Here is a 13124-nt window from a genome sequence, read left to right as displayed (position 1 = left end):
CTTTTTTATGACGCTCAGTCTCGGGGAAAAAAGAGAGAGAACAAGAAGGGCAAAGCCCATACGACTCACATGCTTTACACATTTTTCCTACCAAAATACATGTGACCTTGACCCAAGGTCAAGGTCATCCAAGGTCATGCAACACAAAGCTGTTAATTCAAGACATAGGAAGTACAATGGTGCTTTTTGGCTCTTTCTACCATGAGATATGGTCACTTTTAGTGGTTCACTACCTTATTTTCGTCACATTTCATAAGGGTCAAAGTGACCTTGACCTTGATCATATGTGACCAAATGTGTCTCATAATGAAAGCATAACATGTGCCCCACATAATTTTTAAGTTTGAAACAGTTATCTTCCATAGTTCAGGGTCAAGGTCACTTCAAAATATGTATACAATCCAACTTTGAAGAGCTCCTGTGACCTTGACCTTGAAGCAAGGAAAACCAAACTGGTATCAAAAGATGGGGCTTACTTTGCCATATATATCATATATAGGTGAGGTATTGAATCTCAAAAACTTCAGAGAAAATGGGAAAAATGTGAAAAATAGCTGTTTTTTAGGCAACATTTATGGCCCCTGCGACCTTGACCTTGAAGCAAGGTCAAGATGCTATGTATGTTTTTTGGGGCCTTGTCATCATACACCATCTTGCCAAATTTGGTACTGATAGACTGAATAGTGTCCAAGAAATATCCAACGTTAAAGTTTTCCGGACGGACGGACGTCCGGACGGACGGACGGACGGACGGACGACTCGGGTGAGTACATAGACTCACTTTTGCTTCGCATGTGAGTCAATAATGATCGCGACATTAGAGATCACTGAGCACTGATCACTGATCACTTTAGTTTCATTCACGAAAAAGAAAGAAAATATCGCACGCCTTTTTGCCTTTTTCAAAAAATCGTATGTATTTTTTTCCCCCCGAGTGATTTCAAACTGAAAAAGATGTGAACTTGTTGCCATTTTCTCGAAACAATGTGGCCATATTAAGCGGCGTTGTGGTCATATTAAGCGGCTTTTTCTAATACATAACAAAGAAGGACAATTCCGGACCGGGTAAAATTGGTCATAATACGCGGCTGGTCATATTAACCGCGGTCATATTAACCGGCGACCACTGTATAAGGAGAACAAAAATAAAGACAAAATTAACAACAGTAATTACTACTCAACAAACTGCAAATGCAGAATGCAGTTTATTAAATTTTCTTTGCTTATACATGTCATTATAATCATGATTATCATCCATGGAAATACAAGTAAATAATACAAGCAAATACACAAGAAATGTATACTCATAAGTTCAATGCAAGTCTTTCAGAAAAAACCCATCAGTGCATTATGCCTTTAGTCCAATTCTGGACTTGTTTATGCACATATTCAAATTTGATATATTGCAGCACAACAGTTCTCTCTCTCTCTCTCTCTCTCTCTTTCTCTCTCTCTCTCTCACATTCACACACACACACATACTCTCACACACATACTCACACATACACGCACATGCACCCATGAATACACACACACACACACGTTCTTACACACTTGCACACATCAGTTCACACACTCAAAGACAAACATGCAGCACCATTTTAAGACTTGAGGTTTTCCATCATGCTACCGGCTTGTCGCAATTCTGAAACAAAACAAGAGAAACATTTTGATTTAATTCAAACGCGGCTATTTCTCTGTCATTCATTCCTTGTACAGCAACTGAAAGCTCACCATGCACTGCCAAAAACCACAAGTCATGCCAAGAACATTCAAGGCACACTCCGCCCCATGTCAACAATTTGGTTCCATCACCATCTCAGATGTGTCCAGGCTTTACCTGGGATAAGACCACTTGGACACATACCGAAAATCAATGCCTTGGCTGCTTCTTGTGTAGAGTTGAAATATTTTATGAATTAATTTTGTAGATTGACACTTGGTGGCTTTTAAGAAATTAATTCATAAAAAATATCCCACTCTGAACAGCACGCATACAGGCAGTTGATTGTTGGTATGTGTCCACATGGAGGGATGTTCTTTAATCCCGTGTAAAAGCCTGGCCAGCTTTGAGATGGTCAAACAAACTTTATCTTACATACGTGAGTGAGACCACTCATTAGATAACAATATCGTTCAAACCACATGTGTGTATATCATGTAAATGGGGTCATGTCAAAGTAGTTTTGCAGGGACCTGCTTTTCGATTGCTTATGATGCCAGAGTCACCGAGACAAACGTCATTATGGAAACCCTTTTACGCTATGCTGTTTCTCCTGGTAGAAGTTTTAGAACGTTCACGTCACGCTACTGTCTTTGCTTTGACATCAAAGATTGCACGAGGCTTTGGAATAGATGAGGTTCCAAAAGAAGTGTCTTCAATTTGGACACCTCCACTGCGGGACGTTTTAAGTAAAATACATGTAAGTACAGTATGTAAGATAAAAAGAATACTACATGGCTTGCTGTGTTGTACCAGATTTACACGAGTTGGTTTTTTTTTTAATATTGAATGTCCTCACAGGAAGGACTATGGTTTTGATTGTCACAGATACCAACATGTGCGGAACCACTCATGAGCACACATCCAACCTTCCTCTCCCGCTTGTACAAAAAACAAAAACACAATGGACTATCCTCTCCTTCGGTGAAGTGTTAGTCTCTGTTGCGGTTTAATTTTCACAGAAAAAAGGCAGGAAAACTCGCACTCAAACACCATGAGCTTTGACTCCCATTCACCCGTATTTCGTCTAATGCTGGAAAATGTGCCACACTTTCAATCCTCTGTTTAGCTAAAATTGCTTTAAAAAAAAAAAATTTAAAAATAAAAAAAATGTACACACAATCCCCTCCTTGCACACACACATACAAACACACAGAACTGCGGAAGATTTTCAATTCAATTTTAGTTTTACACATAAAAAAAACCATGCACATACAATCACACACACACCAGAGCTGTAACACACCCCCACACCCCCCCCCCCCCCCACATCCTGAATTCTCTGTAACCTGGAGCCTGGAGCCACCTCTCTCCTCAACACAAAACCAAGAAGGAATATGAACAAGGGCAAAAAAAACACAATGACCACTCAAGAGGACTCTGAAACCTGGAGCCACCTCTCTCCTCAACACAAAACCAAGAAGAAACAAGAGAATCTTAAACAAATGATCGAGGCAGAGCGCTATTTGGAGATCTAATAACCAAAGGGAAGTAAGCAATGAGGATGAAAGTCGCTTGTTTTTTTCAATGCTTGTTATTCTCTCAGGTGCCAGGAGATTGGTTCCGTATAACTCTCGCTTACTCCATTACACATGTCGTATGCATTGAGAGCGCTTACTTCCCTTTGGTTAATTGATCTCCAAGTAGAAACAAGGATAAAACACACACTGACCATTCAAAAGGACTCTGAAACCTGGATTTGTTTGTTTGTTTGTTTTGCTTAACGCCCAGCCGACCACGAAGGGCCATATCAGGGCGGTGCTGCTTTGACATTTAACGTGCGCCACACACAAGACAGAAGTCGCAGCACAGGCTTCATGTCTCACCCAGTCACATTATTCTGACACCGGACCAACCAGTCCTAGCACTTAACCCCATAATGCCAGACGCCAGGCGGAGCAGCCACTAGATTGCCAATTTTAAAGTCTTAGGTATGACCCGGCCGGGGCTCGAACCCACGACCTCCCAATCACGGGGCGGATGCCTTACCACTAGGCCAACCGTGCCGATCTGAAACCTGGAGCCACCTCTCTCCTCGACACAAAACCAAGAAGAAACCAGGATAAAACACACACTCACCATTCAAGAGGACTCTGAACTTTGCAGCGCTGACTGTAAAGGCGACAGGTTTCACGTCTCCATTGTCTGGGTTTTTCACCTGCAGTTTCACCTGTACGCTCGGCTCACTCACGTCCTGGGAGCATACAATTCACCATATATTTATAAAGCATTGCCATTGTTCACAAAGCATTACTAATTTTCACTTGGGATAATCATTGTTTAAAAAGCATCATTAATGTTAGAAATCATTATGAATTTTCACTTTGGCTTATCATTGTTCAAAAAGCATGTTCTGCACAAAGCATTGTCAATGTTCCCACAACAATTAAATATTCACAAAGCACTTTCAATGTTCACAAAGCGTAATGCATGTTCACAAAACATTGCCTATGTTTTCAAAGCAAGTACATGTACATTGTAATTCTTTCTAAAGGTATGCATACAAGAAGCAGTCCAATCCAGAAAAAAAATTGAGGAAAATATAAACATACAAATGAGTATCATCACACACACACACACACACACACACACACACACACACACACACACACACACACACACACACACACACACACACACACACACACCCCCCTAATATAGTGCATAAAGTAACTCACGATATACGCTGAGCTCTCTCTGTAGTTGTCATTTGTTCTCATTTTTTGGTTTTTGTTTTGAAAGCCAGTCTTGCAGGTCAAGTTCTTTGTGACATAAGCTAGGACGATGCTAACACCCATACATCTCTCTCTCTCTCTCTCTCACACACAAACACAAACGCATAGACTTCTCTCCCTACCCCCAACCTCTGTAGCAGAAAAGAAGGTTTTAATAAAAATCAAAGCAATACCTTCAATTCACTGGAGCTCAGGATGTAGTCCACTCTCCACTGCACCGACTCCAGCTTGGACACTGCAACATAGTAACACAATGTACAACACTCCTTCTTCTTCTGCGTTCGTGGGCTGAAACTCCCACGTACACTCGTGTTTTTTGCACGAGTGGAATTTTACGTGTCTGACCGTTTTTTACCCCGCCATTTAGGCAGCCATACGCCGTTTTCGGAGGAAGCATGCTGGATATTTTCGTGTTTCTATAACCCACCGAACTCTGACATGGATTACAGGATTTTTTCGTGCGCACTTGGTCTTGTGCTTGCGTGTACACACGGGGGTGTTTGGACACCGAGGAAAGTCTGCACACAAAGTTGACTCTGAGAAATAAATCTCTCGCCGAACGTGGGGACGAACTCACGCTGACAGCGGCCAACTGGATACAAATCCAGCGCGCTACCGACTGAGCTACATCCCCGCCCTTACAACACTCCTTATATTGTTTGAACAAGCAGCCTCCATCATTATACACACTGTGACAGCAAGATGGGTACATGTACATAACATGAACAAACAAATATTAAAGAAAATGTAATTAAGTCTCAACTTCTGCTCATTTATTGCATGCAGTACATGAACATGGATTTCAAAGTACTACCAAACAGTGAACAACAAATAATAAATCTGAAAAAAAAAGAAGAAATGTTACCAATACAAAACCAAACATTCACAACATATACTACGTCGACCCAGCCGCCTTTTAGCTAAGTTAGTTTTATTTTACAAAAAGAAACCAACAACACCAAGCTGTCTTAAAAAAGTTAGCACTAAACAAACGTAACTACGTAGACCCTCTCCTTCCTTTTTCTGTATTGTTCCAAATAACGCATCAGCTTATACCGTATTTGACGGACTACAAGCCGCGACTTTTTTTTTTTTTAAATCGCATTGCGGCTTATAAAAAGATGCGGCTAAAACGTTACCTAAACTTGAATAGCATTCACCAAATGGAAGTCGCCGCGGATTTTCATTTCGCTCGATTAGCGATTACCGGTACTTTATTAGCTCTCTACTCAAGACTCGGCGCTTTTCTCTTTCTTTCGCGAATCTTCGTTTGTCAACAAGTCGTTGTGACAAGCGTACAGAGAAACACCGGATGTATCAGGATCTCGCGCGCGCGAGATTTCGTTTTTTTGTGTCTCGCGATAGTTGGAGGAGCGAGAGCCGCCATGTTGTGTTTTCGTCTGCTCGAAATGTGCGCAAAAGTTGTAAATCATCCCAAAAAAGCTTATTCTGGGCGGGACTACATGTGTGTGTTGGTTACAAATTGTGTGTGTGATATTTTTCTTTAAACGTTTTCACTTTTCTTCTTTGTTTCACTTGTTTATTCTCGGAGCCGATTTCGCCAAATACCGTACTTTCGTTTGCCTGGTTGTTTTGATTGATTGACACGATCTGATTATATTTTTTTCGACGGCGGCTAATTATAGTGACGCGGCCTATACGTGGCTCGTCCCAATTTTTTTTTTTTAAAAGTCGGGGGTGCGGCTTCTAAAACGGTGCGTCTTGTAATCCGTCAAATACGGTACATGTCATTCTCTTTCTAAGCCTTTTTCTCTTTGATCCCAAGGAAGAGTGCATGCAAACTGACCATTGTCTGATATCAATCTCTTCCGTGTCTAGTTTGCTTCACAGAAACTTATAGTATTTTCTGTTCGGAATGCTTTGATACAATACTAACATTTACTGAACACAATGTTTTCTGTACGCGTGATAATCCTGCACTGACCTCTCAAACTCTGGTTCCTGAATTCCTCCTGCAGCTTGTGGAAAGCATCAGAATAGGATTTGCACAGAGATGTGGCATGTTCTGCAACAAACAACGGCAGTAATATACACATCTGGAAAAAAAGCTGTCACACTTTTCTGCTTTAACTCTTCTACAGATCAAATGCTAGCAAAGAGTTATAACTTAACAGTAGTAAAAATAAAATCTGTTTTATTAAAAACTTGTACTTGTCCGTCTTCTGTAATTGGCTCCTTACTATATAAAAGTATCTATATGGGCGCACACACTGGCACACGAAAGAGGTTTATCCCAGGAAAAACAACACACAGAAAAACAACATTAGGGTTAGGGTTTAGGGTTATGGTTACAAAACAAGGGACATAATTATAAGGACTAATCTCTCCTTCTGGACTCCTCACTTGCTTTGTACATTGCCTAACATCAGCAACATGCAAACGTTAGATGCACATCCAGGCAACCATTCACACATACATTATATTAATCTTACATAAGCATCCTATGCCCATCCCTGAAATACCCACTGTACACATGCAATGCTACCTAAACAAGAAGGGCAAAGCCCATACGACTCACATGCTTGACCTCGACCTTTAGGGTAACTAAACCTAGCAATGACATCATACACTAAGAACTGCTTTACACATTTTTCCTACCAAAATACATGTGACCTTGACCCAAGGTCAAGGTCATCCAAGGTCATGCAACACAAAGCTGTTAATTCAAGACATAGGAAGTACAATGGTGCTTATTGGCTCTTTCTACCATGAGATATGGTCACTTTTAGTGGTTCACTACCTTATTTTGGTCACATTTTATAAGGGTCAAAGTGACCTTGACCTTGATCATATGTGACCAAATGTGTCTCATGATGAAAGCATAACATGTGCCCCACATAATTTTTAAGTTTGAAACAGTTATCTTCCATAGTTCAGGGTCAAGGTCACTTCAAAATATGTATACAATCCAACTTTGAAGAGCTCCTGTGACCTTGACCTTGAAGCAAGGTAAACCAAACTGGTATCAAAAGATGGGGCTTACTTTGCCCTATATATCATATATAGGTGAGGTATTGAATCTCAAAAACTTCAGAGAAAATGGGAAAAATGGGAAAAATAGCTGTTTTTTAGGCAACATTTATGGCCCCTGCGACCTTGACCTTGAAGCAAGGTCAAGATGCTATGTATGTTTTTTGGGGCCTTGTCATCATACACCATCTTGCCAAATTTGGTACTGATAGACTGAATAGTGTCCAAGAAATATCCAACGTTAAAGTTTTCCGGACGGACGGACGGACGGACGTCCGGACGGACGGACGTCCGGACGTCCGGACGTCCGGACGGACGGACGACTCGGGTGAGTACATAGACTCACTTTTGCTTCGCATGTGAGTCAAAAATGACATTTTTTTAATCTGTTTTTATTTCTTCTGGCTTCCTTCCATGTTTGAGCATTTATAATTTCAGAAAAAAACAGAAGTTACTTTGTTTCGATATTTTCAAGTTTGAAATTGACGACGTTACTTTCAATGACACAGGGGTAGATACTAGATGGGTTAAACTCAGACAGTCATTCACTGACCGCACTCAAGCACAATACCTGCATGAGTTTTCATGCATTTTTCAGCATCACCTGAATAAAACAGTCATTGCTTTTATGGCAAATATCTGAAGAAGAAGAAGATGAGAAAATGAAGAAGAAGAATGCGGTGTTACCTTTGGGTAAACCCAACTGCTGCAGTTCATTGGACAAGGTTTCGTCCTCGCAGTCGTACTTGGCAGCGCTGGTCATAATGAATGTCAAGGCCGCTATACTGGCTTTCACATCACCACTCTCTGAGAATAATAATAAATAATGCATAATATTTCTATAACGCATATATCCAGGGTTTAACCCTGCTCAAAGCGCTGTACAATCAAAATAATACGACAACATAACATTATTTAACGTGCAATCACACACATAATTATCAATGAATAACTCGTTGCTCTGTAAAACATTATCACAAACACACGCACGGGCACACACACGCACTACATAAAGCAAATTGCACAATAATACATTATCACAAACATATGCACTCACGCGCGCGCAAAACATGTACGTGAAAAACTATGTACAGTACATGGGACAAAAGTGACCATCAGGAACGGACCAGGCTTGAAAATGTATTTTACTGTAAATGTTTGTGGAAAAGGTGAGTTTTTAGTTTTGATTTGAAACCGAGATAGGGAAGAGCAACTGCGAAGAAGTACAGTTTGTTTGTTTTTGCTTAACGCCCAGCCGACCACGAAGGGCCATATCAGGGCGGTGCTGCTTTGACATTTAACGTGCGCCACACACAAGACAGAAGTCGCAGCACAGGCTTCATGTCTCACCCAGTCACATTATTCTGACACCGGACCAACCAGTCCTAGCACTAACCCCATAATGCCAGACGCCAGGCGGAGCAGCCACTAGATTGCCAATTTTAAAGTCTTAGGCATGACCCGGCCGGGGTTCGAACCCACGACGTCCCGATCACGGGGCGGGAAGAAGTACAGTCAAACCTGCCCTTAACAAGCACCTCTTGCAAAAGACCACCTGTCCAAACAGATCACCCCAAAGAGTCCCTGACAGGCTTTTTCTCTCTAAAATCAACACCTTTCCATAACGATTACCTGTGTATAAACACCACTTTAGGTTGGTACCTATGATGGTCGCTGTAGACAGATTCCACTGTAGCGTACTTTCAGGACTAAAAGATGCAACGTTTTTCCTCAACTTTGACCCCTGCGCCCTACTGACCGGTATCACCTTGTACACATGTACACACACAGCTATACAATAATAATAAGAACATTTATATAGCGCTAAATCAAAAACTTTCGTTAAAAAGGCTTGCTCTAAGCGCTTGACATCTAAACTAAAACGTCATTCACACTCTTTACAATGATGTACAAGAACTTCATGTCACACTCTTTCATTCAGTATAGCACCATTCACACAGTTGTTATTCTGTACAAGACAATAAGTTAGTCTAACATTTAGAATGTTCATAAGATGAAAACAAGAGAAAACCAGACTGATTAAAACAACTGCTTAGTGCTAACAAAGCATGAATCTTAATGATAACGTAATACATGTTTAACTGTTAAGACCATAAAAAACCTATATGCTAAAATAACTTCGAACTGGACTGGCGCAGTGGTAAAACGTCGGCCTCCTAATCGGGAGGTCGTGAGTTCGAATCCCAGTCGCTGCCGCTTGATGAGTTAAGAGTTGAGATTTTTCCGATCTCCCAGGTCAACTTATGTGCAGACCTGCTAGGGACTAATTAACCCCCTTCGTGTGTACATGCAAGCACAAGACTAAGTGCGCACGGAAAAGATCCTGTAATCCAAGTCAGAGTTCGGTGGGTTATAGAAACACGAAAATACCCAGCATGCCTCCCCCAAAATCGGCGTATGCTGCCTGATTTGCGGTGTAAAAACGGTCATACACGTAAAAATCCACTCGTGCTAAACCATGAGAGTACGTCACAGGGAGTCTAGGCCCATGAACAAAGAAGAAGAAGAAGTTATACAAAGAAACGTGAAAGGTTACGTATCAGCCCCCAAAACAAGAAAACAATGGAAATGGTAAGGCCAACAAAAAAAAATAGGTGTGGTTACGGTAACATAACCAAAAAAAAATAGGGTAGGAAGGTAGGCAATCACTTTTTATTTTTTACTTTTTTTTCTAATGTGTACAAATTAAACCTATTTGACAGGGGGAAATAAGTGTGCGACTCGGGCGATTTTGCTTTCATTGCGTTTTCTGCACTCTTTTTTTTTTTTGTTGTTGTTGACAAATGTAATAAAAAGTTATAGGGTCGGCCCCTAAAAATAGGGTAGGTCGGGTTACCGTAACCATACCTATTTTTTTTTTAGGCCTAAACTTTATTTTGCAGGTCCCATCATTGGTAAAATTATGAAATGCTAAGCTTTCATCTGCATAAAGTTTGTTATTGATTTTTTTTTTATTACTTCTTTTTTCTCTTTCTTTTCAACCAACACATACTAATCCACAGATTATAATCAGATGATAGTTAATGACAATGGAGATGAAATTAACAAAACAGAACAACACTTACCAAATTTTGCATCAGACGTCAGCTTATATACTTTTTCGTACTGGAAAAAAAAGATGGTGAGTCAGCGATAACTTTTTCAAAAATGTATGTGCACAACACAACATAAAAAGTTACTTAATATGCAAAAAGAAACTTACATATGGTATCAGAAAAAGAAAAAAAAATCTCATCCAAACACAGGCACGAATGCATTTACATAACACACACGTACACACACACAAATAACACACACACGGAAACAAGTAAAATTCAAACAAGCACACAATATAGCCTATGTAGAAGCTGCAACAGCTGATTGTTGTGACAAACTGTCGGTGTTGTGAGGCAAATTTTACTTTGTGTAGGGGCCCCTATACTTTGCTCCTTACAATTTCCCACGATGTCCAACCAAAATAATCTACATGGTAGCTTTTAACAACTCATCTACACTTACGTCTATTTCGTTGCCCAGCAGACTCTTCAAAACTTGCACGCACAGCATCTTCATCTTCACAGATGTCTGTAGAAAAGAGAGACAGACAAAAATGGGGAGGGGGTTGGGAAAATGCACACTGATGTCATTAGGCCAAATAAAAAATAATCTGTTTACGGTAACCCGACCGACCCTATTTTTTTCGCGCGACCCTAGACTTTTTTTGGCATTTGGGAAAAAAAAAGTTAAAAAAATTGGGGTTATTTTTGCAAAATAACGTAAAAATATGGTTTTTTGGAAAAAACAAAACAAAACAAAAACAAAAAAATCCCGACCTACCGACCCTATTTTTTTGCCTATGTTACCGTAAACAGACCTTTTTTTTGGGGGGGGCCTTAATTAACACACTGTGACTTCTCTTTCTCTCTGTTACCTTTGAATGTACATTAGATATTTGTGATCATTTATACTCACGATGATTCATTTCATGAACTAATAATTGATCACTGGAGGCAAAATGCTCAAACCCCTTTCACCACCCCCCCCCCCCTCCCTCTCCTCTCTCATTATAATTATAACACATATTGTGCAGTACATACACACACTCTCTCCCCCTCTCGCTCTGAGTCTGATATCATTGAAAATATACTTGTTCCAACAAAGCAATATGCATACAATGTTTACTGTAACCTTACCAGTTTTGACAGAATGCTGATTTCCGCAAGAACCCAGTCCGGGCAGTCAAGATCTCCACAAAATCTAAACCTCTGAAAACACAAACTGAATATGAAAATAACATACAATCCTATTAAAATATTTTGAGTATGCACACTTCTATCCCTTGCCACTTGGTTCACATGACAAACAATGTCATCCCAATTCAGACACAAGTCTGTTACACTAGTATCGGATTATGAATGAACCAACACTGACAACATACCCTCACACTGGAGTCACAGGTCTGAAAAAGGCCTTATCTTGGACGCAACTCTTCAAATTTCAAATAATTCTATCCCGTCTTTCGTTGTTTGTTTATTTATTTTTATTCTTTGTTTCAGCAAAGCAAAGAACTGTAGAACTCTCTGAAGAAAAATATTCGTCACCCATGTGATGAGGAAAAGGACATCGGTGTTGTTTTCGACAGCAATTTGTCATTCGACCCGCATATTCGAGGAGTTGTGTCAAAAGCTAATCAGAGGATTGGAATTATCAAACGAACGTTCTCATTTCTTGACAAGGACACCTTCTTAAAGCTATACAAAGCCTTTGTGAGACCACTGGTGGAATATGCAAATGTGGTGTGGAGCCCATTCCTCAAGAGACAGTCTCAGACAATTGAGAGGGTGCAGCGTCGAGCAACTAAAATTCTAAAGGAGTGCCGGGATAAGTCTTACGCGGACAGACTCAAATACCTAGACCTCCACTCTCTGAAGGGAAGGAGGACAAGGGGTGACCTAATACAAACATATAGAATTATAAATGGGGTGGATGACATTGACATGCACAAAATATTCACATTCAAGCAGACAGACAACACCAGAAACAGCCACGGAAAAATCTTTGTTCAACACTGTAAGACTAACAAGCGCAAGTTTTCGTTTTCTCAAAGAGTTGCTAACAATTGGAATGCACTACCCGCTAACATAAAATTCGCACCCACAGTAGACGCCTTCAAAAACTTCTTGGACAATTCTCCAAAATTTCTTAACCTTTTTTACGACTTTGATTGAAAGCATTGAAAGAATAGGGATTTAGGCATGCAAAGAAGGGGCACCAATAAGGCCTCGCGGCCTTCGGCTAACAAATATAGCCGCCCCTATATACTACTACTACTACTACTACTACTACTACTACTACACTCCGCACTACAAACGTTTGACTTTGAGTTGGAGAAATAGGAAGTTATCTCACTTATTCCCACAAAAAGCATTGGCAGTAGAAAGTATCTCATCCTTTTAAAACGTTACAAATAATACACTATTTCTGAAAACTTACCATGGTTCAGGGAAAGAAGGTACAATTTATGAAACAGATTTGGATAATTCAACAAGTAGCAGACGGCTTGTGACCGGATATAGCGAACAGCTGTACCGCGCTTCAATGTACACCCACTTTTATTTTATTTGACAGAAGCATATAAATATCATATTGTTATATGACAACATATACTGAAAAAG

The 13124-nt window shown here is 40.2% G+C and overlaps 1 protein-coding gene across 2 annotated transcripts in view; it reads right to left on the bottom strand.

Moving 5' to 3' along the window:
* The window catches only part of LOC138949752 (COMM domain-containing protein 4-like), a 62308-nt gene extending 49249 nt beyond the window's left edge, over positions 1 to 13059 (bottom strand). The window contains exons 1-9 of one of the 2 annotated variants that reach the window (XM_070321571.1): positions 12943 to 13059; positions 11643 to 11714; positions 10969 to 11034; positions 10536 to 10575; positions 8137 to 8256; positions 6404 to 6484; positions 4632 to 4693; positions 3803 to 3917; positions 1171 to 1645 (exon numbers count right to left, since the gene is read on the bottom strand). In XM_070321571.1, the coding sequence (XP_070177672.1) occupies positions 1602 to 1645; positions 3803 to 3917; positions 4632 to 4693; positions 6404 to 6484; positions 8137 to 8256; positions 10536 to 10575; positions 10969 to 11034; positions 11643 to 11714; positions 12943 to 12945 (603 nt within the window). In that variant the 5' untranslated portion in view covers positions 12946 to 13059 and the 3' untranslated portion in view covers positions 1171 to 1601. Of the gene's footprint in view, positions 1 to 1170; positions 1646 to 3802; positions 3918 to 4631; positions 4694 to 6403; positions 6485 to 8136; positions 8257 to 10535; positions 10576 to 10968; positions 11035 to 11642; positions 11715 to 12942 lie in introns of those variants that run through there. The other variant, XM_070321572.1, reaches the window with a different exon arrangement.
* Between the last annotated feature and the right edge of the window lie 65 nt (positions 13060 to 13124).

Source organism: Littorina saxatilis, linkage group LG16 (assembly GCF_037325665.1).
Source record: "Littorina saxatilis isolate snail1 linkage group LG16, US_GU_Lsax_2.0, whole genome shotgun sequence".
NCBI lineage: Eukaryota > Metazoa > Mollusca > Gastropoda > Littorinimorpha > Littorinidae > Littorina > Littorina saxatilis.
Note: the sequence above shows the minus strand (reverse complement) of the source record. Positions and strands in the feature narration are given on the sequence as shown.